This window comes from Miniopterus natalensis, chromosome 2, assembly GCF_054644295.1.
Source record: "Miniopterus natalensis isolate mMinNat1 chromosome 2, mMinNat1.hap1, whole genome shotgun sequence".
NCBI lineage: Eukaryota > Metazoa > Chordata > Mammalia > Chiroptera > Miniopteridae > Miniopterus > Miniopterus natalensis.
Genome location: NC_142082.1, coordinates 98025923 through 98049044, shown reverse-complemented (window position 1 = coordinate 98049044; position 23122 = coordinate 98025923). Strand labels below are relative to the sequence as shown.

The window sequence follows — 23122 nt, the reverse complement described above, 5'->3', positions numbered from 1 at the left end:
GAGTAGTGATAGCCAGGTTGGTGAAGACTCAGATATGATGTTTGCCTGTTGGCTTTGTGTGTGTGGGGGGGGGGGGCTCAGAAAAGGAACAATGGCCTCTGCCACCACTTTTGTCTGTCAGAAACCTGTCCCTCCAGCTCTTGACCTGATGCCAGACACTTCAGTTCCTCCCTGTATGTCCCTGGTACCTTTTGAGCTACTGTCCCAGCTCTAGAGCTCAGAAGGAGTGAGTCGAAGTAAGTCCATGTGCAGGCCCTTTAAGAGGAACTGCCTGGGACTCCAGCTACCATCCATCTCACTCAGCCACAATCTTCACTGGTTTTTATAGCAAGAAATTATGGAGACTTGCCTTCCTGGCACTGGAACCCTGGACTGGGGAGCTTGATGTGTGTGGCTGGGATCCCTCACTCCTCAGGGGGGACCTCCACAACTGAGATATCCCTCCTGAATTTTATCCACCACACATGGGTGTGAGACCAGCCTGTTCTGCATCTCCACGTCTCTTACCAGTATCAGTGAGCTTATTCTTTATATCCTCAGTTGTAAGATTTTTGTTCAGCTAGATATCAGGTGGTTCTGAATTATGGTTTTTCTGAAGTTTATTTGTATTTTTGATACAGTTGTGGTAAGATGTGAATGCTGCGTTTACCTTAGTGGTCATCTTGACCAAAAGCTTCTATGATTGTACTCTGTTTCCCACTTAAAAATGTCACTCTTACTGCAATAACTAAAGCTAAAATAATCTACTGAGAGATATAAGTTGCCCTCTCTAAAAGCACAGGATTTTGTGAATGCTATGCTTTTTATGCATTGTTTGTGTGAATTGCAAGAGTTTTGCAAAGATTAACACATGAGGAAATTACCTATGGACATAGAGCATACCGTATGATAAAACAATGTGGGCCACCTTGCCCCAACTTACATGGAGTCCACCTGGATTTTAGGAGAGGTCTAACCACCTCTCCTCTCCCATGGTAGATAACTTCAAGCAAAAAATGTCAACATAAGAAATTGAAGCATTGATATAAGATAAAGGAGAAAGGGAAGTGAATATAGAGCTTCTATATGCACCTAACCCACACTGACATCATATTCAACATGCATACCCACGTTGGGCCTTCACTTCTGACATGGACTGTCACTGAAGTACCCATGTCTTCCCCACTTCCACATACAGGGATTTAGGTATATGTAGCCCAGTTATGGAAACAACATTGCTATCTCTGAAAATGTTAAGTAAGCTCAGATAACAATTTTGAGGCATATGGCATGTGTTAAAAATTGAGAACTTTTCCAGGCATTGGGAGAATCAAAATTAATAAGTTTCCTTCCATAGGTGGGGCACAATAATTATAGGAAAAAGAAAAATATCTATAATTATAATAAAATGCCACAAACACTACAGAAGAGGTTTGTATAAGATGCTTTGGGAAGAAAAAAAAATTGGTCTTGGAGGGGATCAAGAAAGTGTTCACAGAAATGATTCCTGAGACGAATAACAAAAAAGGATGGAGTGGAAAAGGAGGGAAATTGCATTTCATGTAGAGAGACCAACACAAGCTAAGTCTCAACATCTTATTCCATAGATGTCAGGGCTGCCAGAAATGTTCTGAAGACAACAATCAATATAAATGGCAAGGGAAAACTGCCCATTGACTATGCTTGATCTGAATGACTTTGTTCATTTTCAGTACTATATAGTATGCCACTGATGAAGATACCACAGTTTCTACCCACTTGATTTTTCAAGGACATTTGTATTGTTTACAGTTCAGGACTGTTATGAATAATTCATCTGTGCATATTCTTGTCTGAGTCACTTGGATTGCATGTGCAGACATTTCTATGTGCATATCCTAGAAGGAAACTGCTGACTCAGCAGGCTTGCAAGCTTCATGTTTGGGAGATAATGACCAACCATTTCCCAAAGCAGTTGTTCCAGTGAACACTCCCACCATAACTTCACATCCTCACCACAAAGTGCAGGATTGGTTGGTTTTAAATTATAGCCATACTTGCAATTTGCAGTGATAGTTCACTATAGTTTTAATTAGCATTTCCCTGATTACTAATTAAATGTAATACTTTTCAGGTATTATTTGCTCATTTCAATATCTTCTTTTGTTTAGTTTCTATTCAAGTTTCTTGCCCATTTTTCTGTATACTGTTCATCTTTTCCTTATTAACTTGTAGAATATATATCTTAATTACTGACTTATCTGCAAATGTCTTCTATTCGGAAACTTGCCTTTACATTTTCTTTTTTTTTTAATATGTTTTTATTGATTTCAGAGAGAGGAAGGGAAAGGAAGAGAGAGATAGAAACATCAAGAATGAGAGAGAACCAATGATCGACTGCCTCCTGCATACCCCCTACTGGGGATCTAGTCCTGGGCCTGTGCCCTGACTAGGAATCGAACTGTGACCTTCTGGTTCATGGGTCAAGGCTCAAACACCAGCCAGGTGACTTTACACTTTCTTAATGGTAACTTTTTCTTTTTTTAGACAGAGGTTCTTAATTTTAATATAGTTTAATTTAACTCTTTTCCGTTAAGATTAATGATTTTTATTTTTATGGGTTGCTCTTTTTTTTTTTTTTTTGTATTCTCCTGAAAGTCTCTATCCCAAAGTCATAAAGATTTTCTCCTATATTATCTTTCAGAAACTCTCTTGTTTTATCTGTCATATTTAGATCCATAATCCACCTAAAATCAACAATCCCTCACCACTGCCACTTGGTCATAAATCAGATGTTTGTATGTGTGTCTGTCTTTTTCTGAACTTTTTATTCTGTTCTATTGGTCTATTTTTTCTTATCTTTGCACCAATATCATACTGTCTGAATTATTGTTCCTTAGTAATGTCTTGATATACAAGTTTTTTCACATTTTTCTCTTCTTCAGGACTGACTATCCTTCTACAACATCCCTTTTTAGAAACAATTTATCCATTTCTACACACACACATGAACACTCTTTTTTATTTGCATTTTTACTTGTGATTGATTTCAAGTGATAGATCATTTGGGGGGAAGAATTACCATCTTTAAAATATTAAGTCTCCATTTATTTGTCTTTAATGTCGAAGATAATTTTATATACTTTGCATAAGTGTATTACAGATTTGTATTAGATTTACTCCTAAATATATGACACTGTTCATACTATAGAAAAGGTGTGTTTTAAATTGATTTTACAGAAACTTGTCTAAACTCACTAGTACTAATAACTTATTATTTTGAATTTTTATGTCACAATCATATCATTCATGATGACAGTTTTATTTCTTATCTTCCAATATTTATACCATTGATTGACTTGCCTTGCCTTACTGTGTTTGCTAAGTTTTCTAAGTAAAATGTCCAACAGGCATTGCTGTCCTGTTCCTAATCTCAAAGGGAAAGGCTTAAAAATTCACCATCATTATATGCTTTGGGGTTTTACAGATATCATTAATTAAATCAAGTAAATTACCTTCTATTTTTAGTTTGCATAGTTATTTTAAAGTCAGGGTCTGAAAGCCCCTGTCATAAGCAAAGTTAAAGACAAGTGACGAAATGGGAGAAATTACCTGTGAGTTACAGAACAGAGGACTAACATCCATAAGGAATTCTGGTAACATCACCAGGTCCAATTCTCACACACAGTTCCAAGCCCTGTGTCCCAGGCCATGGCTGTCAAGAATAAAAGTTTCACCAACCGATGAACATAAATGAGTGAGTTTTTCATAAAGTTAACTGTATTCTTTTCAAAGGATTGTCTTTTCTTCTATGGATATGCTCTCTCTAATTTTCAACAAATACTATTTTTTCTAATAAATCATTATCATTATACATAGTAGTTTAAGATTTTTAATGTTATTATTTGACAACCTAAAATATTAGTAACTTTTTGCAGGTCCCTCTAAATTCTTTAATTGACTTGATTGGTCTAAGGAACCTTTGGCCTAATGTATGTGGGTGACATTGAGGGTAAAGGCAAAGAAAAGGAAGCCAGTGCATTAAGGAGATGAGCAGGAAGGGAACCTTTGAAAATATGGAGAAGGAAGAAGTAAACCAGGGCAGTGAGATGCCACAAAGCCAAGGAACAAAGAGGTTTTGACCTGGCGACTGGCTGATTCAAATGCTGCAAAGAACTAAGTAAAATAGAGACTATAAAATGCCTATTGCATTTAGTAACAAAGAGGGTATTAGTGACTCCGGTTAAAGAATTTTAGTGAAGCAGCAAGGCCAGAACTGAATGCGGCGAATTGAAGAAAGAAAGGGTGATGAAGAAGTGGAGACATTGCCTTGTATGAGTTTTTCTGATAAATTTAATTTTGAAGGGAGAAGTGTGTTTCAGCTCTAGTGTGGATATAGGATCTGGGTTAACTGGTTGCTTGCTTGCTTGGTTTGTTTGTTTTGAAAGTGGGAGCTGATTGAATAAGATTAATGTTAATGGAAAAAACAGTGGAGGGACGGGGATTTTGAAAATCTAAGAGATAAGAGAAATGATTAATGGAGAGGGATTCTGAGAAGGTGAGGTTAAATGGAATTCTGTAGAATGCAGACGGAAGGCTTCGCTGCAGGCAGGAAAGGTGACCTTCATCCTTTGTGCATTGTGAAAGAAGGGTCTGGGGCCTCAGCCTGGGACTGTGTGGCTCCTGCACAGCTCAGCATCAGTAGTCTCTGTGAGTGGTGCCCACACTTGTGAGAAGTGCATTCTTCCCAGTCACATGCATGCAGGTCAATTTGGAAGTCGTTGGGACTAGAATTTGGAAGAACTACAGTCAAAAGGAAGAATAGCCAGTGAAAGTCCCTTGAGACAGAGCAGTTAATGAGTCAGAGAGGAATTAGGAGAGAGAGGCAAAGTGAAAAAGGTACCGCCTTTCTCCTCTCTACATTTCCCTTGCCAAGGTGCCATCAGGCTTTATCTGCCTCTTTCACGATCACCTTTCCAAGTTCTTCTTCCTTCACCTGCGAGAGTGTTCATTCTCTGAGCCCACTTTGCTTGGGCAGGTTTTAGGAAGAAGACAGTCTCTCAGACTGATGCAGAACAAGATAGGTACTTAACTACACACCAAACCCCACAAAAAACAAACAAACAAGATTTTAACCTAAAAGAATGCATCTCTAAAGGTGAACTTAAGCAGTTAACTGGTCATAGAAGAGATCTTTTGGGAAGAGAAGACTTTCTCTGCCTTTATATATACCTTAGAACCCATCAAGGACCAGGACATTTAGTTTGTGACCTTGGTAACAGCATCCAGCCAAGGGGGACATGGAGCTGAAATCCATCCCCTGTGAGGGTGATGTTGACAATTTGAAATTCTCTCCCCCTACCCCAATTTAAATCAACATGTATTGAGCCTATACTCTGTTCCACAAAATTGGACATTATTCCCCAAATCTGTCCACTCAAACATCAGGCAGTCACCTGAAAAGGGAGATGGAGAGATGGTTTCTGCAGTAAATCCGTGAGTGGGCCCCTGAGGGACCTTAACCAGCCTGAGGTGGTCACTTTGTTTCAGAAGACCATGACAGGAAATGAGGCTAAGAGAAATTCAGTCAAAGCAGGAATCTGAAATGAGGAGGTGGAGGAAAGGTGTGCATGGAGCCGAATCTGGACTGATAAGGTCACACAATCCTGTCAGGTCTGGGAGGACCAAACAGGAAAGCAGAAGAGCACATGATTTCTAAGTTTAAAAAACAACTGAGAGGCCAATTTCTCTCCACTCACCTTAACATGAAAACTTTTAAGGAACACTTTACTAGTTTCCTTCAAACAGGCAATAAATCATCTACCCTGCAAAGGTGGGCTTTTAGTGAAGCTAAGAATCTTCCCAGAAGTAGAAGAGCTTCTGGCAGGTAGACTCAGCAAACGAGCTGGATTCACCTTGGTATCATGTCAGAGTGGTCCTGAGTGGCGCTGCCCTCTCAGAGATCCCAGCCCCTGCGCTCTGGGTGGGAATGAACGTGGTCTGCCTTGTTGACATAGAACAGAGGAGGCACTCAGTTAACATTTTCTGGATGTTAAACGAATATTTCTTCTGGTGCTGCAGTAGGTTCTTCTGAGTAAATGGCAGAGGCTCCACTTGTGTCTGAATTGTGTTGAGCTCCGCTAGGAGTGGTTCACTCTGGGAAGAGGCCTCACTGGCCAAGGTCCTCTGTGCTTCCCCTGCAGTCAGGGTGTCATCATCCCTGGAGTGAGTGTGGAGGCAGCCTCAGCCAGAACACCAAGCTGAGGAGATGAAGGCTTTCTTCGGCTTCATACAGCACTAGCACTGGCAGAGAATCAGAGAAAGCAAAGAGAGACTTTCACAGCATCAAAGATTCTCAAGCTCAGATCTAAAAGATAGTTCTCACCTGTTGTTTCCCAGTAATACAAGGAAGGTGCTGGTAGGCAGTAAAATTGTCCCTGGGCAGTAGTCTGGTTGGCTTCAAAATGCTATCGAGTCATTTCAAAATCCCTTTGCACAGACATGTCCAGAATATTGACCAGAAGAGAGAAGAAGAACATCACTGAGCAATTTTCTTTTACATGTTCCATCTTCCCCTCAGCCGTGTGTTTGGCAGCAGTCCCACAGAAATTGCTGCAGAAGCTACCTGCCTAGCTTCTATGTAGGCTCCTCCAGTCTTATTATATGCCCGAGTTTCCATAAAACCATCTCTTTCCACTTCTACAGGCGGCAGGAAGCATGATCAGCAGAACATGTTTTCTATAGAAGACTGATTCATTTTCAGTAAGGCTAAATTACAGCAGGCATTCTTAATTACTTTTTAAATTGTATAATGACAGAACATAAGGAACAATGGAGTAACAGAGGACTAAGAGTGCTTTGTTACCAGCGTAAATATGTGAGCGTAAGCCTGCCACTTTGGGAAGTTTACATCTCAAAAGGGGCTCTTTCTTCAATTCCTCTTCTTTTTTTAAAATTTATCTTTATTGTTGAAAGTATTACAGATGTCTTCTTTTTTCCCCCACTGACACCTTATACCCCCCCTCCCCCCAGGCCTTCACTGCACTATTGTATGTGTCCACAGGTTATACATATATGTACATAAATTCTTTGATTAATCTCTCCCCACCCATTTCCCCACCCCTGCCTTCCCTTTGAGATTCTTCAGTCTGCTCCATGCTTCTATGTCTCTGGATCTATTTTGTTCATCAGTTTATTTTGATTTTTAGATTCCACATATGAGTGAGATCATGTGATACTTGTCTTTCTCTGCCTGGCTTATTTCGATTCCTCTTTTATTCCTAACTGATCCATTAATTCATTCATTCATTAACATCATTATTGAGCATGAAGTAAGTACTAGGCACTAAGTTTAACAATAGGGATTTAGGATACAGAAAGCAGGAGTAGGGAATAGATTACATTTCTTTATTTTCCTACCACATAAAATTTATACCATGAGATGCCTTTAGGAAGATGTTCTCAGGTGAAAGATGGGGAATTAGGAGAAATGCAATCAACCACTTCTGTTTGTAGCTACATGTATCCCAATCTTTTCTAGGGAGGAGGAAATAATTTCAATCCCTCCTGTCTGTGACAGCTAATTGCTTGTATCCCTCTAAGGTAGTCTGCCTCTGTGAAGTAGGTATTTAGTCGGGTCCAGCCCTCAAAGGACAGAAAGTTATCTTCATGATAACCCCTTAAAGGAACACAATCTACGACCTTCAAAATATCTTACCCAGTCTCAACTTTCTACTTCAAAATTGTCTTTAATCAAATATTTAATCGCCTCTTTTAGATCATTCAGAAAATATTATTACTATTTTATAGGTTGTGAAGACATTTTCATTGCTTATTTATCATTTACAACTCCACCATTAGCTTTCAAAAGAGATTTGAGACTGCCTAAGATATAAACCACATATATCATATAGTTTTTAAAATAGAATAGTATGATGAAGTAGGGGAAGCTTTATGATAGTCCTTATTTTTTCTTTCAGAGAAGTCACATAAAGCATCATGCAATGTTAAGGTACAGCAATCTTACATTTGGCACTAGAGCTTCCTTCTTAAAGTCCTGTTTTCTTACCTTGTGTTGAACTGGCCCATATGCCACATTAACTGAGGGATCACCATGAGCCAGGCACTATCCAGTACTTCACAAGCATTAATTTGTCTCACTCCTGAAGCACACCCATTAGGAGGCATTATCATCAGCTTTATTTTAAATGTAAGAAAACTCAAGTTTAAAGATGTTAACTAGCTTGCTCGAAAGTCATACAGCTAGTGAGTGGCTAAGAGAATGCTCATCCAGGCAGGTCTGATGGTCTCCAGAGCACTTTATTGCTAATGAATATTTTTATTTATTTCAATTTTTTAATTTTATTAAATTTTGGGGGGTTGAAATTGGCTAATAAGAATATATGTTTCAAGTGAACGGTTCTATAATATATTATCTGTATATTGAATTGTGTGTTCACTTCCTAAAGTCTAGTCTCTTTCCATCACCATATATTTGACCCCCTCTATCTTCTTCTACCTGCTCCCTCCTCCCTTTTGGTAACCACCGTATTGTTGTCTGTGTCTACGAGTTTGTTTTGTTTGTTTGTTTGTAGCTGTCTGTTTTATATCTCACATATGAGTGAAATCCTAAATATTGGGTAATATCCCATTGGTGGATGGGTCATGAGATCAACTTAGTAGCTTTTGGTCCCTTTTCAAGTGAATAAGATAGAATAGCAATGATCAGAGTACAACCCACATAGTAAAAAGAAGTAATAGTTCAAGAAATTTTGTTTACAATTTGTGCGTGTAGTTTGTATGTTGAACTATGATAAAAAATTTATTTCTAACTGTGAATTACTATCTTAAAAAATGTCAAAGCTGCTAACACTAAAATATATTGACCCTCACTCATGTTCCAAACATAGGACTACTAGTTTTCATAAATCTGTTCTCTACAAAAATCATTACAAGAAAGAAGAGATTTAAAAATCCATGACTCAGTATACATGTCCCCATGGAAAGAGACTTCACAAGCCAACCCCAGGAGCAAAAAGAGTTTTCCTAAAATAGGCAGACCTGACTGGTCCTAGGCCTACTTGCTGATAGTAAATCATTCATCCATCACTGCGACAATAGTGGAGAAAACATATTTTGCTTTTGTAAGAACAAAAATCCAGAGGGTTTCAGAAAAGCATCTGAGGATCATGTTCCCCACTCATGGAAGACTCACAGCTTCTGGAGAGAGTGTGCACTTATATCCAGCCATTCCCAAGAGAGGGCCAGACTCTTGTATGTGTTTGCCAGAATTTGACTAAAGTAATCCAATACTCCATTCCTCCTCTAAGGATAACACTAAAGGCTTAACATGAACTTGTAAAACACACATAGCTTTAGTGCAGAAACTCAAACTCCTGCCCCAAGACAAATGGCATTATTTCTTAAACAATGAGGGCCAGCAGGCTTGACCTACTTTAGGAGAACTTGATGGTCAGCCTGCTGGGAGAAGACCTCTCTACATGGCAGCATGTCCTTAAAGGGCTCGGCTCTCACAAGGGCATTTTCCCAAGATCCAGAGTCTAAGTGCTTTCACGTTTTCGGTTTCCATTTCTTCATCTTTACCTGGAGATAATAACACCAACCACATTAAGCTGCTATTAAGTGAAATAATTAGGAGGCACCCAGCACAAAGTAGATGGAGCTCCACAAAGGTTTGTTCTCTATTCTTCTGCCTCATTAAAAAACATTGTTGAACCGACCCAAGGAAATTCCTGGCCACTATGCCAACCTTCAGAGGCATGGTTAGAGACACTTTGCCAACATCCCTCTCTCCTTTCACTTAGTCATACTGAACTGTAGCCATGCCTGACTCTACACTCTTCTAAATCAATTTCTGTGAAGTTTCATGTTGCACCCCTTTTTAAAAAATACATGACTTCCACCACTCTACAGAGTATGTACAAAGAACACATCTCTTTATTTCCTGGAAAGTACTGTTTCAAAATTGCAAGACTATCTCTTACATCTAAGTTTCTGGAACTTCTTGGTCATCTTATCCCCGGTTACAGTAACTTGTAAATGCTATCTTTCCTTTCTGTGTTCCCTCATTTAACACAGCAGTTGTTGAATTCTCATTCATCTTCTCCTATGTTCCCTGCCCAAGAAGGCAGTTTTTAACTCATCCTCACAAGGGACTTATGCTTCTTGAAATGCAGGTTCCTTATTCAACTGATATCCTCCTACAACAGTGCTTGAGATGGGTCTCTGGAGTCAGGGGGATTACTCAAACCTGCCCTGTGTGACTTCCCAGATGGATGACTGTATTTACCCCTCAAACAGAAAGGATAATATCACCCATACATAGGTCTACCTCAGGAACAACTGAGATAAACCGCTGTGCCAACTGCCTGGCACACAGTGAACTCAATGAGATGCCATCACTTATTATTATCTCATTCAAATGAGGTTCTGGATGTCTCTCTAACTTACACTTACACTTACACTGTCCTTTGCATATGTGTTTTTTATTTTAAGTCTCTTCAAATCCTTCTTGGAAAGGATTAATAAGGAAATAAATCCATCAATTTGATCCTGTGAGCTCAGTTTTGCCTTTCTGTTTCTAGGAGTGGATATGCCTTCGATTTTCTACAAAAGTAGGACAATTGCTGTGGTATTGTTTACAATAGACTTCCTGAAGTGACTTCAAAATAAGCCTTGATTCCATTCTTGGTGTGGCTAGTGTTAGGTATGATCACAATTGTTTAAAATATTCTAATTAAGAATATTGTTTATAGAAATCGTGCATTAAGAATAACACCAGACAAACTCGGCTCAGAGAGTTCTTGTAAAAGTTAAATGGGGCAACATGAAAAGAGTTCGGCCATACTAACATTTCTTGCTATTACATAAGATTTGTGTCCCCTCTTTCACACAGATTTTGCACTGACTGAAGGCAGTACAGTCACCCCTTTGTGCCAAAAAGGATATTTTCCCTGTGGGAACCTGACCAAGTGCTTGCCGAGAGCTTTTCACTGTGATGGTGTAAACGACTGTGGAAATGGTGCTGATGAGGAGAACTGTGGTGAGGATTCCCCCTCGGCTCCATATGTGTATCCCACTTTGTTAGCCCCCAAACTGTAGGTGAATCGGATAATAATTGTAACAAACTGGAAGAGATGGTTTGGCATTCTATAGGGAATCCCTTTGTAACACAAATAATTGCTCCTCAATTTATTTGTGATAACTACCTGAACTTTCATATACAGAGGCTGCTTAAAATAGAAACGCAGTATTATGAAGTGTTATATTTGATAAAAATTAAAATTACATTTTAAACTCTACTTGGATACTCATAGTTTAATTTTAAATGCTTTCCTATGACTACTTCGTTATGGCCTGGAAATTGGTTCAGTGTGAATGGGCCTGCCTAGATAATTAATGTATTTAACAGACCCATGTTGAGGCCCACTAGGTGCTCTCAAACTCACTGGGACCCAGCAGGCTCAAGGAAGACTATAGTCTTGACTTCATGAAGTTCACATGGACCTTGTGAACAAGGAGCATAATAAACTCATACATAAATAAATTAAATAATTTCAGAGTGATAGTGCTGTGAAGTATATAAAACAGGATAATGGGATAGAAGGACGTGGAGGGTGGCCTACTTCAAAGACATAACTGGAGAAAAGCCTCTCTGAGATGATGACATCTGAACTGAAAGTGAAATGAAAATGAGAGAGAAACCATGACATATTCTGGAGGAACAAAGTTCCAAGCAAAGGAATAAGCAAGTGCAAAGGCCCTGAGACTGCATGAAATAAGACAGTGTGTTTATGGGACAAAAAAAGCCAGTATGGCTTGAGCAAAGTGAACAAGAACATAGAGGATAAAGAATTAAGCAGAAGCTAGATCATGAAGGGTCTTACAGGCCATTTTAGGTCTGTATATTGAGACTATATATGTTGTCTAACATAACCTGTGAGTTTTCTTCTTAAAGAGACTGATGCCAAGAGAGGTCGACATGTCTAGTTAGTCATAGAGTAGACACTAGGACCCAGATCTTCTGAATATGAAAGAATCCCATGTGTTTTCTACCACACAGAACTGCCACTTGTTGCCACTGCCCAACTGGCAATCAAAGTGACACAGCAAAGTCCAAGATGTTGAGCATCTATCTGTCTCTAGAATCTGCTCTAGAGACATGTTATCCACACATGCTTCCCTCTAATGGAACATTTTGCTTCACCTCCCATGGATCACTCCCACTTACCTTAGAATGCAGTTACGGACACCTGAGCAGCTTGGCTTCTCTGGCTATGCTTCCCCACCCTGAAGCTCTACCACCAGTCTATGACAAGGACCCTTTCTCCATTGCCATAATACCCTGGTGTATCTGTGTTACTATACTATGGACTGCCTTCCTTTTTCACTGTACTTCTCTCACTAGACATGAACTCCTCAAGAAGAATTTTTGTTTGTGTCTTGTTTTGGTGTCACCAGAGCCTAGAACATGTAGGTGCTCAATCCGTGCTCAGTGGTGGGTCAGTTCACTGGATGCCAGTGGCAAGCCACTCAGATTCTTGGCTTTCCTCTTCACTGCACAGGAATCAGAGACCACGTGTGTTTATCTATCTTATGAATATGTTCTGCACACAAAATAAGTAATCCATATGAAGGCATCAAGTAGAATCATTGTAAGAACCATTGAGGATATTAACAATAAATAGAACTAAATTAAAGTTTGCAGGGATCAAAGGGAACTTTGGGCCACTATTTAAATTTACTTTTTTATTACTTTTTTTTATTGAATTTATTGGGGTGACACATTGGTTAATAAAATTGTACAGGTTTCATGTATACAGTTCTACAATACACCATCTGTATAGTATATTGTGTATTTATCACTCCAAGCCAAGCCTCCTTCCATCACCATTATCCCCTTTTTACCTTCTTCAACCTACCCCTACCCACTTCCCTCTGGCAATCGCCACACTCTTGTCAGTGTCCATGAGTCTTTCTTTTTTTTCTTTGCTTAATCCCTCCACCCTTCTCCTCCAGCCTTAAAACCCCTCCCCTCTGACAGCTGTCAGTCTGTTCTGTGTATCTAAGAGTCTCCACTTTTCTATTTGTATGAACTTTAGTATCATACATTTAATGCAGATCTTATCATGATAATAGCATATGTTAAAGTAATGACACTTCAAAATCAGGCCTCCTTCTTTAAGAAATATAACTTTATTGCAAACAAAAAGAGAAAGAAACTTGGCAAATAAACAGATCATATCCTCTGAAAAATTGACAAAATATTTTTTTCTATCAATAGGACTAGACAGCCTTTATGAAAGGGGATTTTTTTTTCTTTATTAAAAATGTCAGGTGACATAAATATCAGAACTCATTACATCTATCAAGTACATATCTACATATCCATATGCAATAGTATGCATATGACAAAATAAAATTTAGATTATATTTTTTTCTGAGGACCTCAAAATTAAGATCAAACTTAAAAATGTCAGCACTGGAAATAGGTGACATTTTTCAAGATGCGCATACAATTATTATATATTTCTCATATATTTTATGATACATACATTTGAAATGTTTGCAATTTCAAAAAAGAGAAAAATTTTAGATGTCCTCCTAGTGTTTTCTCCCTTACCTTCAATGTTAACATTCTATTCTTTAAACCAATTTTTAACTGATTTCATTATCAAATTTTTAGACTTTTGTTTTGTATTTCGATATTTGATTTACACCATAACTGACACATATTCATCACCATTTTGCAGGGGACACTAGTGGATGGGCGACTATATTTGGCACAATCCATGGAAATGCTGATAAAGTGGCATTCACACAGGAGTGCTGTAAGTGGCATTGGTTCAATGACTCTAGATGGTTTTCAGTGCATAGATTTACATGGGCGGGTGATCAATTCCCTTTAGATTTCCATTTCAGCTCAATGTATTTCAGGGTCACACTATCTACTGTATGCTCAGGGACTGAGAAGGTAAAGAGAAAAATACAACATGCTCCATTCATGCTCACTGTATGTATTAGTCTCTATTTGCAAGAATGCACAGGTGTGCACTAACTGTAACACGTAATAAAGATCTTATTCCCTTTAATTACTTTCTTCTCACCAACTACTTGGCAGCCCTTATGTTAGGCACTGAGAGTCCAGCAATAAGATGTGGCCCCAGCCCACACATGCCTCACATGTAGCAGGAAAGACAAATCCTTACAGAAGCAGGAATGATTCAGTATTAGTGCAAAACTGGAGAAATGGTGTTTGCATAAGGGAATGTGGAAATCCCTTAGAGGAAATAATGGCTCTGCCATGAATGGGGAAAGACCCAGAGAGAAGATGACATTGAGATGAACTTGGAAGTCCTTGGATGGAAGGAAGGGTAAGAGGTAACAGAGTGAGCAGGGGAGCAAGATCAGCAAAACCCTGAGATGGGAAGGTGCGGAGCATGCTTCTCAATGCCTTTTTCTGGGTGCTGAATGCATGGTGTGGGGAGAGCAGGAACTGAACCTGGAATGGTCGGGCCTGCCCATAAAGCGTTTGGGCTGCACACTTTGGAGTCTGGTCTCTATCTTATAGACAGAATTGTGTCTATGTATATACATATATTATATATGTGTGTAGTAATATAATATATATTACGTATAATATACATGATATAGGTACAGACGTAGACATAACAATGTAGGTATATTTACAGTTAAATACTACACTAACAGTATATTATGCACTTTATAATGCCAGGTTATAATTATTTCTTATCCTATACTTTGTTATACACAAATATATCAGATATAAAAGTTAGAAATTAAAAAGAGTAAATTAAAAGATTAGAAATAAATATATCTGAAAGTTTTGGTATTTTCTTCCTGAACCACAGTGTGTCATCTTGTACACACCCCTTTTTGGAGGTCACTGCTGTGCAGGTGGGCAACCAATAAGGTTTTGAGCCTATTTTTCTTTTATGAAGAGAAAAATAAGAAGAAGTGTATGTGACAATGATGCTCCCATTAGAATTGTAGAGACTGGATTAGAATGGTGATTCTCAACCTGGGACAAACCTCCCCACTAACCCCAGAGAACATTTGACAATGTTTGAAGACATTTTTGGTTGTCACAGCTAGAGGGAGGTGGGTTACTACTGGCATCAAGTGGGCAGAGGCCACAGATGCTGCTGAACACCCTAACAACAGACAATGGCATGATCCAAATGTCAGCCTTGCCAAGGAGCAATGTGACAGAGATACTATTTATTATGTTTCTTGCAATGCTCCAGACTAATACTAAGAATCTGAACCCAGAAAATACCATGGGGAAGAGTGAGGTAGACTGATGCAAGAGGTAGTTCAGAAGACTCCACAAAGCATGGAGTGAGACTGGTTTGCAGGTGAGGGAGTTCTGCTCGCAGTTCTGGTTTAGGCAATAGGCCCAGCTTGGGCTATGTGGAATCTTTTGGTAAATAAGAGTGTCCAATCACAGGTTTTCAGTGTAAACAATACTGTTCTCAATCTCAATAAACATAGAAGTAAACATTCTGAAGTAGTATTTAGGAAGTTGAGCTAATTAGCATAAACTTATAAATGACATAGAATATATTCCAAAACATTTTACACTAGACGGCATCTTGGGAATTAAACGGGCACTCAAGACAAGTTTCCTGAATTGATGAAAAGTCAGCAAAATTGATTTTTAAAATCAAGTTTGGATAAAAGTAATCTAAAAGAAGAAGAGCAATCACAAAGAACTTATACTCAGATTTAGATGAATAACAATAAAGCTTAAATTTTGAAAATAGCTCCCATTTTCTTAGCTCCATCAAAACAAATATCCATGGGATTAGAGGCAAAATAAAATGCTTCACAAATGTGTGTTCTTCTCCCCCCCTCCCCCCCCCCACACACACATACACACACATAATTGTCCCATGGGCCAAGATGGTCTGGTTTCACCATAGATTACTCATTCTTTTATGTCATTATCTTAATAATTATGAAGGTTCATTCAGAGCAAATTCTGAAGCCTTTTTTCCCTCTGAATGCTTCCGATTGCCAGCCCTTTGGTTTTCTTGGCTTTGAAGCTGCTCTACACCCTTGACCTTCCACCTTAACTTTATAGCAATGAGAACAAAAAATGCAAGTGAGAGCATATCTGACTTGGTTGATTTTAATAAGGCATGATGGTGGCTACTGCAGAACCTGCATCTAACTGTTCTCTAAGAGGAGTTTAAAAGGGGAAAATAATTAAATTTCATTTCAATCAACAAGTGTTTATTGAGCAGCCTCTTTGTGCCATTTGATTAAATTGAATTGACTCAATTATCACATTAAAGGTTTACTCAAACATACCAATATCCCTCCTTGAGGAGAAAGTAATCTTGTTTCACTATAAAGTTTTTGCTATTTAAACATATCTATGGTTTCTTTCTAATCACTTGTTAATTGCCTTTGAAAAGACCACTGGGAGCTTGAACAGAGATGAATGCCACACTAGTCAGTATTTGACTACAAGAGAATTCTTATTTGCTTTTATTATGGGACTGAATTAGCTCATTATCAGGATGTATAAGTTATACATTCAAAGAAAAGAGAACAATGTCAGTTATCAGACATAAAGTGATAAATAAAGTATTTTTTGCTTAGTGAAAACTTGCCCTTTTGGCCCCCAGTTCTAAACCAGTATCCACAACGTTGTGACTGCAAAGAAACAGAACTGGAATGTGTGAATGCTGGCTTAACGTCGGTGCCTCCCGTTTCCAGCAACGTGACGCTGCTGTGAGTAGAATTCACATCTTAATGACATTTGCCCCTAAAGTCACTGAAAAATTGTGTAACCTGCTCTAATCTCGCTTCATTCTGTTTTATGCTACGTATACATTAAAAAATAATAGAAATTCCCTTTGAAACTACCAACCATCAGAGAATTCTGTGTGCTTCTCGTCCAGGGAAACAATGTCTAACATGCTGCACATTAGATTAGCTGTTTATCCTTCAGCTCACAGATGCCTGTGATCCAGGGTTCTTATTTTCACCTACTTTATGATTTATGTATTGCTGCTAATATCCAGTACTATACAATTAAAAATTAAGAAAAGGGAGAGCAGTCACTTATTGTACCTCCTTTTTATAAGTGGCAATTTGTTTGAAGTTGGAAGGTATGAGGAGCCATGACACTAGCTGTGTCATAATCATGCATGTGTATGTTTACTATGTATAACGTTTTGAAGTCTCCAAAATTTGCTGTCATGTCACAATTTGGGCATGCATGAGCTGGTTGAAATTTTTGTTGTTTTTTTGGGCTTGTTTGTTGTCTTTCATGAAATTATCCAAAGAGTAAAAGACAAAATGAAATCACCGTAGATGTTCCAGTCTGTTATGCTAACTGGCTGACCTGGGCAAAGACTTGCAAGCTGTTTTAATTTTGCTCTATGGCCTTTTCGTAAGAAAGTCTCCAGTTACCACTGTCCTTTTCAAATGTGTGAAGTGGGCATGGAGGGTCATCGGAAAGTCTCTTCTTAAGCACTCAGCTTCTAGGGAAGAGTTTGGCTGGTCATAAAATCCTTAATGAAATCTGCTTTACATGTTATTTTAGGTCTCTTAAGAAAAACAAAATTCACAGTCTTCCAGATAAAGTTTTCATCAAATATGCAGAACTTAAAAAGATGTAAGTAGCTATTAAGAATGTTTTAATGGGAAAATTCCTTGTGGGGTTTTGTTTCAGATGTTTTTTATCTAAAAGTAAAATGAAATATATTATTATTATTAAATTTCTTTATCTAAATGTAATTAATATTAGAGAGTAAAGCATTAAAAAGTATATTTGCTTTCCATTTCATAATTTAAAGTGAACTGATTTTATTTAAACATTTTTGGAGTTAAATTGGAGTTCAGATGACACAGCTCAATCAAAAAGTACAAAGTTCTGAGCTTTTTCTCCAAGTCATTTGGAAAATGACATTGCAGATTCAGAGGCACTAACTTCACCTTTTAACATGAAAGAAGAGTGTTAGCACAAAAACATTGACAGGAAAGATCAGATCATTTAAAACACAGGATGATAGGATACAAACTGTTTCCCAGGATGTCAGGAGGAAATGTGATCTTAGTGAAAGCAAGGATATTAGCATATGTGAGGAAAGAAAATGTTAATAAACAGGGCACAGTCAGCAGTGAAGAAATGCTAGTCAGTGAGAAGCAAAGCAACATGCCAAGATGCTTCCAGCATTGTCCTAGAAAGAAAACCAGGGTGTGGCAGATGCGACCCCTGAGATCATTTCTACTGGAGGACAGGGATGGATTGTCCAACTCCACCTCAACTTGTGTGAACTATCTTTTGACACCATCCATATCAAAACAGAAATGGCCTTGCTTTGTTTCCGTGCTCACCAAGCAACCTTATGATGACTACATTAACTTCCCAAATTATTCATTCTAAAGTATTTGGGAAGTTACCTTGGATAGGAACTAAGAGCACTCTTATTAGTAAACAGGGTACCATACATTTAAATAAAGAAATTGAGAACATTCATCCTCTTGAGAGTTTGGTAGCTGTGTCAGTCGCTCTGAGCCTGGTCACCCTGGGATAATGAGGAGATGAAGTTCTACACTTGCCAGGATGATCTTCAGACTAAATTTTAAAATTAGCAAGGTAATGCCTTAGGGCCCTTCGAAAGTGCCATCATCTTATTGTTTGGTTCTTCAACATTTGGCATGAAGGAGGAAGTTTCTAGAACTGTGGAATATGTTAAAATCCAGGAGTAAAAATAATCTGATCCTTTGCTGATACTGGACAGATGTACTTGGTTTGAAATCTCATCAACAATTCTGTGTCGTCCGTGAATTTGGGAACGGACTCCCTCATCCAAGAAAGGAAGTCACTGAAGGAAGGCAGAACCTTGTGTGAATGTAGGTAACCATGCTGGGGTTTGATTGCAGTCTCTATAAATCCCGTCTGCTGTCGGGACCTGCGGCTTCATCCTGGAGCATGCCGTCATTTTGTCCTTGTCGCATAAGAGTAGCTATGCCTTGGCTCTGGGTTTCCAGGCTCCTCTAGAGAGGAAGTTTTAACTACACTACTTCTAGTCTTATTGGAAATCCTTAGAATCACTTGTTCATTCTGTGGATCAATATTGTCCCTGTACTGCCTGAATAATGCTTGAGGGAGGACAAATAAAATAGCACTGGCAGAGGGAAGGGAAAAGATTCATGCTTCAGAGTAGCTGTTTAAATTTTGTTATCTGGAGTCAGAGAAAGTTTTATGAGTTTCTAGTTAAATCTTATTATTCATAAGGTAACGTACTACAGTCTGCAATGGTGAATGACTTACCTAGATCTACAACTAGTTAGTGGAAAAGCCAGAATTAGGGCCTGTATCTTCTGATGCCAATGCAGTATTTATTTTATAATAACCAGAAACCTCATGATAGAAAGGAATTGTTCTAGCATCTAATGGAATCTTTTACCAACACATCCTGTCCTGCCCCATGCAGAACTTCCTCCTGTACCTTTTGCTTCTTAATTTGATGGAAGCTGACTTCTGGGGAGGCAGAGGGATCACTATAGAATCAAGCAAAGAGAATTACAATTAGACTTCTCTGGCCAATTTCTTTCCTGGACCACTGAGCCATAGTTTTGTTCTAAGTCAATTCTTATCTCTCATGGTATCTGGTAGCCTACTGAAGAGAAGAATATGGAAGAACTAGCTTTGATAATTCACACTCCAATTTTTCTTAATGGAAAAAAGTAGGAATTAATGTCAATTGCCCCGATCAGCTGGAAACTTCTCCAAGTAAATGTTTTACTTTGTCTGAGAAAACAACATCATAGCCTGATATTACCCAGCAGGTGTTCTCTTGATGCAAGTTATTTGATGGTTTCTGAGCAATCTGATTCCCCATCCTTTTCCTGAGACTCAAAGAAAATAGATTATAAGACTCCCATCATAAACATTCACTATGTATCTACTATAGGCAAGGGAGAGCACAGGGGATAAGACATAATTTCTTATGCTTATATGTCACTTTTTAAAATTTAGAAAGAATTCTAACATTTGGGATTCTCATTTGGAATTTGGTCCTCAAAGTCTGTCAGGTAGGGCAGATATCATTAGATTTCTTTCAGAAATGAGGAGACTCACCCTTGGAGAAGAGAGGCTATTTTCCCAAAGTCAGCCAATTGACAAGTATTGAAGAAGTTTAGCCTAAAAGCCAAACCTCTGACTCTGGTCTTTTGGAAGTTCACCAACATGGTCCAGTCTCAGAACATTTTTATTATTGATGAAAACATCCAATGACCAAAGTTTGATTTAAAATAACTCAGGTTCTTTACATACATTATTCAGACACCTTACAGCAGCTCATAAGCTCAGCAAACCTTCTTTAAAATCTCTTCCCATCCCCTTTCCTCACATTCCTCAGCTCCTCCTGCCACTTTCTCCTGAACTCCCAGAAAAGTCTCACTCAGCCTCAAGCAAGCCTTGGTCCCTCCTGCCCTTCTACGATTACCTTTTTCTTCCTAATTCTTCATTACTATAGCCCAAATAACCAAAGTACAAAACCCAAACCATCCCCAGGAAAAGAAGACACCAGATGGACAACCCAGAGTTCTTGGATAGCAGACAGCAAGAAGTTAAAAGATGTCAAAGTCCCCATGTTCATTCTTTCTTTCAACAAATATTTATTCATACCTATGAGGTACGAGGCTTTAAAGATAGAGCAGAAAACACCACCTATGAAAAGCTCTCTCTTCACAGAGCTTAACCTCCCATGGAGGAAGATAGATAATAAAATACAGAGTGTGTTAGATAGTGATTAGGGCTGTGGAGAAAAATAAACCAGGTAGGGAATTAAAGAGCGCTGAGGGAAAGGAGTTTATAACAATACCAATATACTAATAAAGTGTGTCTGTCACATAACTCTACTACTTCCCCAGGCATCTTTAAGGCTCCCCTCATTCTGAGATTCACCCTACAAGACTGATCAGAACGCACCGAATCAGTCTTCTACATGACTTCAGATATTTAAGGCTGGCAATCACCCTGAAACCCACCACAGGTCTTTTCTCCAAGCAGCTTCAAAGTCTTAAATTCCTCCCTAAAGGCTTGGTTTCAAATCTGTCATTATCTGCCTTGTGTGTGGTATCTAGAATAAACATAATATGACCCTGTAACGCGGCCAGGGCACAACCGGAGGAAGGTAGCAATATTTCCTTTCTAAAAGTCACATGCGCTGAGGCTACATTTGCTCTTTTGGTGGATACTTCATTTCCTTAACTCCCGGTGATTTTTGCTTCAAAGTTCCCAATCCTGTGTCAAATATTTTATTTCTAGGTGATGGCTTCTCCATCCTGCAGTTGTTACTGAGCATTTGAGAGCTATCTGTGGGTTCTCAAATGTATCCCTATCCAGTCTCATCCTGTTGGATTCAACTTTTCTTACCAGAGTATGAAGATCTTTTTGGGTCATCTAACATAATTCACTGCTCCTCCCAGTGTTCTGTCGTCCGAAAATAAGATGAACCATCTTTACCCAAGTCATGGAGTGAAATACTGAAAAGGACAATTGTCTTCCAAGACCCCTCTGCCATCATCCTTCAGAAAACATGTACCTTTATTTTTGTCCATAAAAACATCATAAAACCACTCTGTCAAAGCCTGATAAACATATAAGCAATATTGGCCACACATTTTTGTCTGATCATTCTTTCCAAGAAAATCAGGTTGGTTTGCCTGTCCTGTTTCTCGTGAACTACCCTATCCCCTTTCTCTCTGAGCTCTTACAAAACAGCATTATAATAGTCTTTTCTCTCCCAGAACCAATGTCAAGCCCATTCAACTGTAGCTTATGAGATTTACTTATTCCCTTTCAGAAAAATCAAAATTGCATTTGCCATCTTTAATTTTCCAATTGCTCTTCCTCTGTCCAGGTTCCTCAGTAATTGATCATGACTCGGTGCTTTCATTTTTGTGTTTCTCAACTTCTAGGAGAAATCTTCCCAACCATAGGACTTTAACTGGCCTTGATTAATATGTTCTACCATCTTGGACTTTCATGTTTTCTGCCCTATACCCTTTCTATTCCCTTCAGCCTAAGATCATCTTTGCTGACTGAGAAGACAGGAACTGTGCAGGAGTTGAGAATTTATATTTTTATATTATTTCATAATATTATAAAACAGATCCCATACAGCAGGCTTGGGCTTCTTCTTAACATTTTCTTATTTCTAAATATAACTAGAAATACATATTGCCCACAGTATTCTTCAAGGTCTGAGTTTGAACATGACGAGGTCATTTTTCAACTTTGATTATATTTTTGTGAACCCCTCACATTCATCCTTGAATTTTGAAAAAACCCTTACTGCCCACCATACGCTCCTCTGAGTTGGATGGTCCATCTGGTTCTCTCATGTACCAGGTACCACTGCCACCACCACCCCTCATCGTTGTGTATGTTGAAACATAAGTGAATATCAATGAGTATTTGTTGAAGGAATACTGTGCCAAACTAGCATGCAGGACTAAAGAGAATGTGGAGAGCATCTTCAGCAGGGAGAACAAATTAGCATAAGCAGAAACACTCAAAGGATATCAGGAAGAGTGTGACCAGGGCAGGTTGTCTAAAGGTAAAGAATGTCCACAGGAAATGATAGTGCATGTGCTGGGAGGTCACTGAATCATGATTGTTGACCCTTTGAATGCCAGGCTAAAGAATCTGAGTTTTATTCTGTCTCACCAGAGAAAAGGCATGTATAAATTTGTGCTTTAGATGGTTTTGAGCAAATAAAATTAATATATATTCTTAAGTTGTTTTGGAATATATCCTAGGAAATACCGAATTTAACATTGAGTCTCTCTAGTCTGAAATGCTCTAAACATTCACAGTGCAGTTGAGGTCATTTAGGCATCCAGAAGAATAAATTCCTAACTCAAAATGAAATTTTAATTGCCAAGTGAATCAATGTTGCTCAACTTATCTGCATGCTTTTTCATTTATCAGATTATTAATTTTAATAATCTTTAAAAATAGCAAGCCTTTCTAATTTGGGGGAGAAGCGATTTAAGATGACCTTTCAGAGAAATAAAGTAGAATTTATGAGACTGACTATAATACTTTCTCACTGCTACCATGGAAACTACTAGTCATTCTCCTCCTCATTTT

General features: G+C 38.5%; 1 protein-coding gene across 1 annotated transcript in view; it reads left to right on the top strand.

The window, feature by feature from the left end:
• The first annotated feature begins 3270 nt into the window (after nt 1–3270).
• RXFP2 (relaxin family peptide receptor 2) overlaps nt 3271–23122 on the top strand; it is a 45396-nt gene continuing 25544 nt past the window's right edge. The window contains 6 exon segments of the mRNA XM_087813747.1: nt 3271–3352; nt 10779–10794; nt 10872–11020; nt 13731–13808; nt 16635–16740; nt 17558–17629. Coding sequence (XP_087669873.1) covers nt 3271–3352; nt 10779–10794; nt 10872–11020; nt 13731–13808; nt 16635–16740; nt 17558–17629 — 503 coding nt within the window.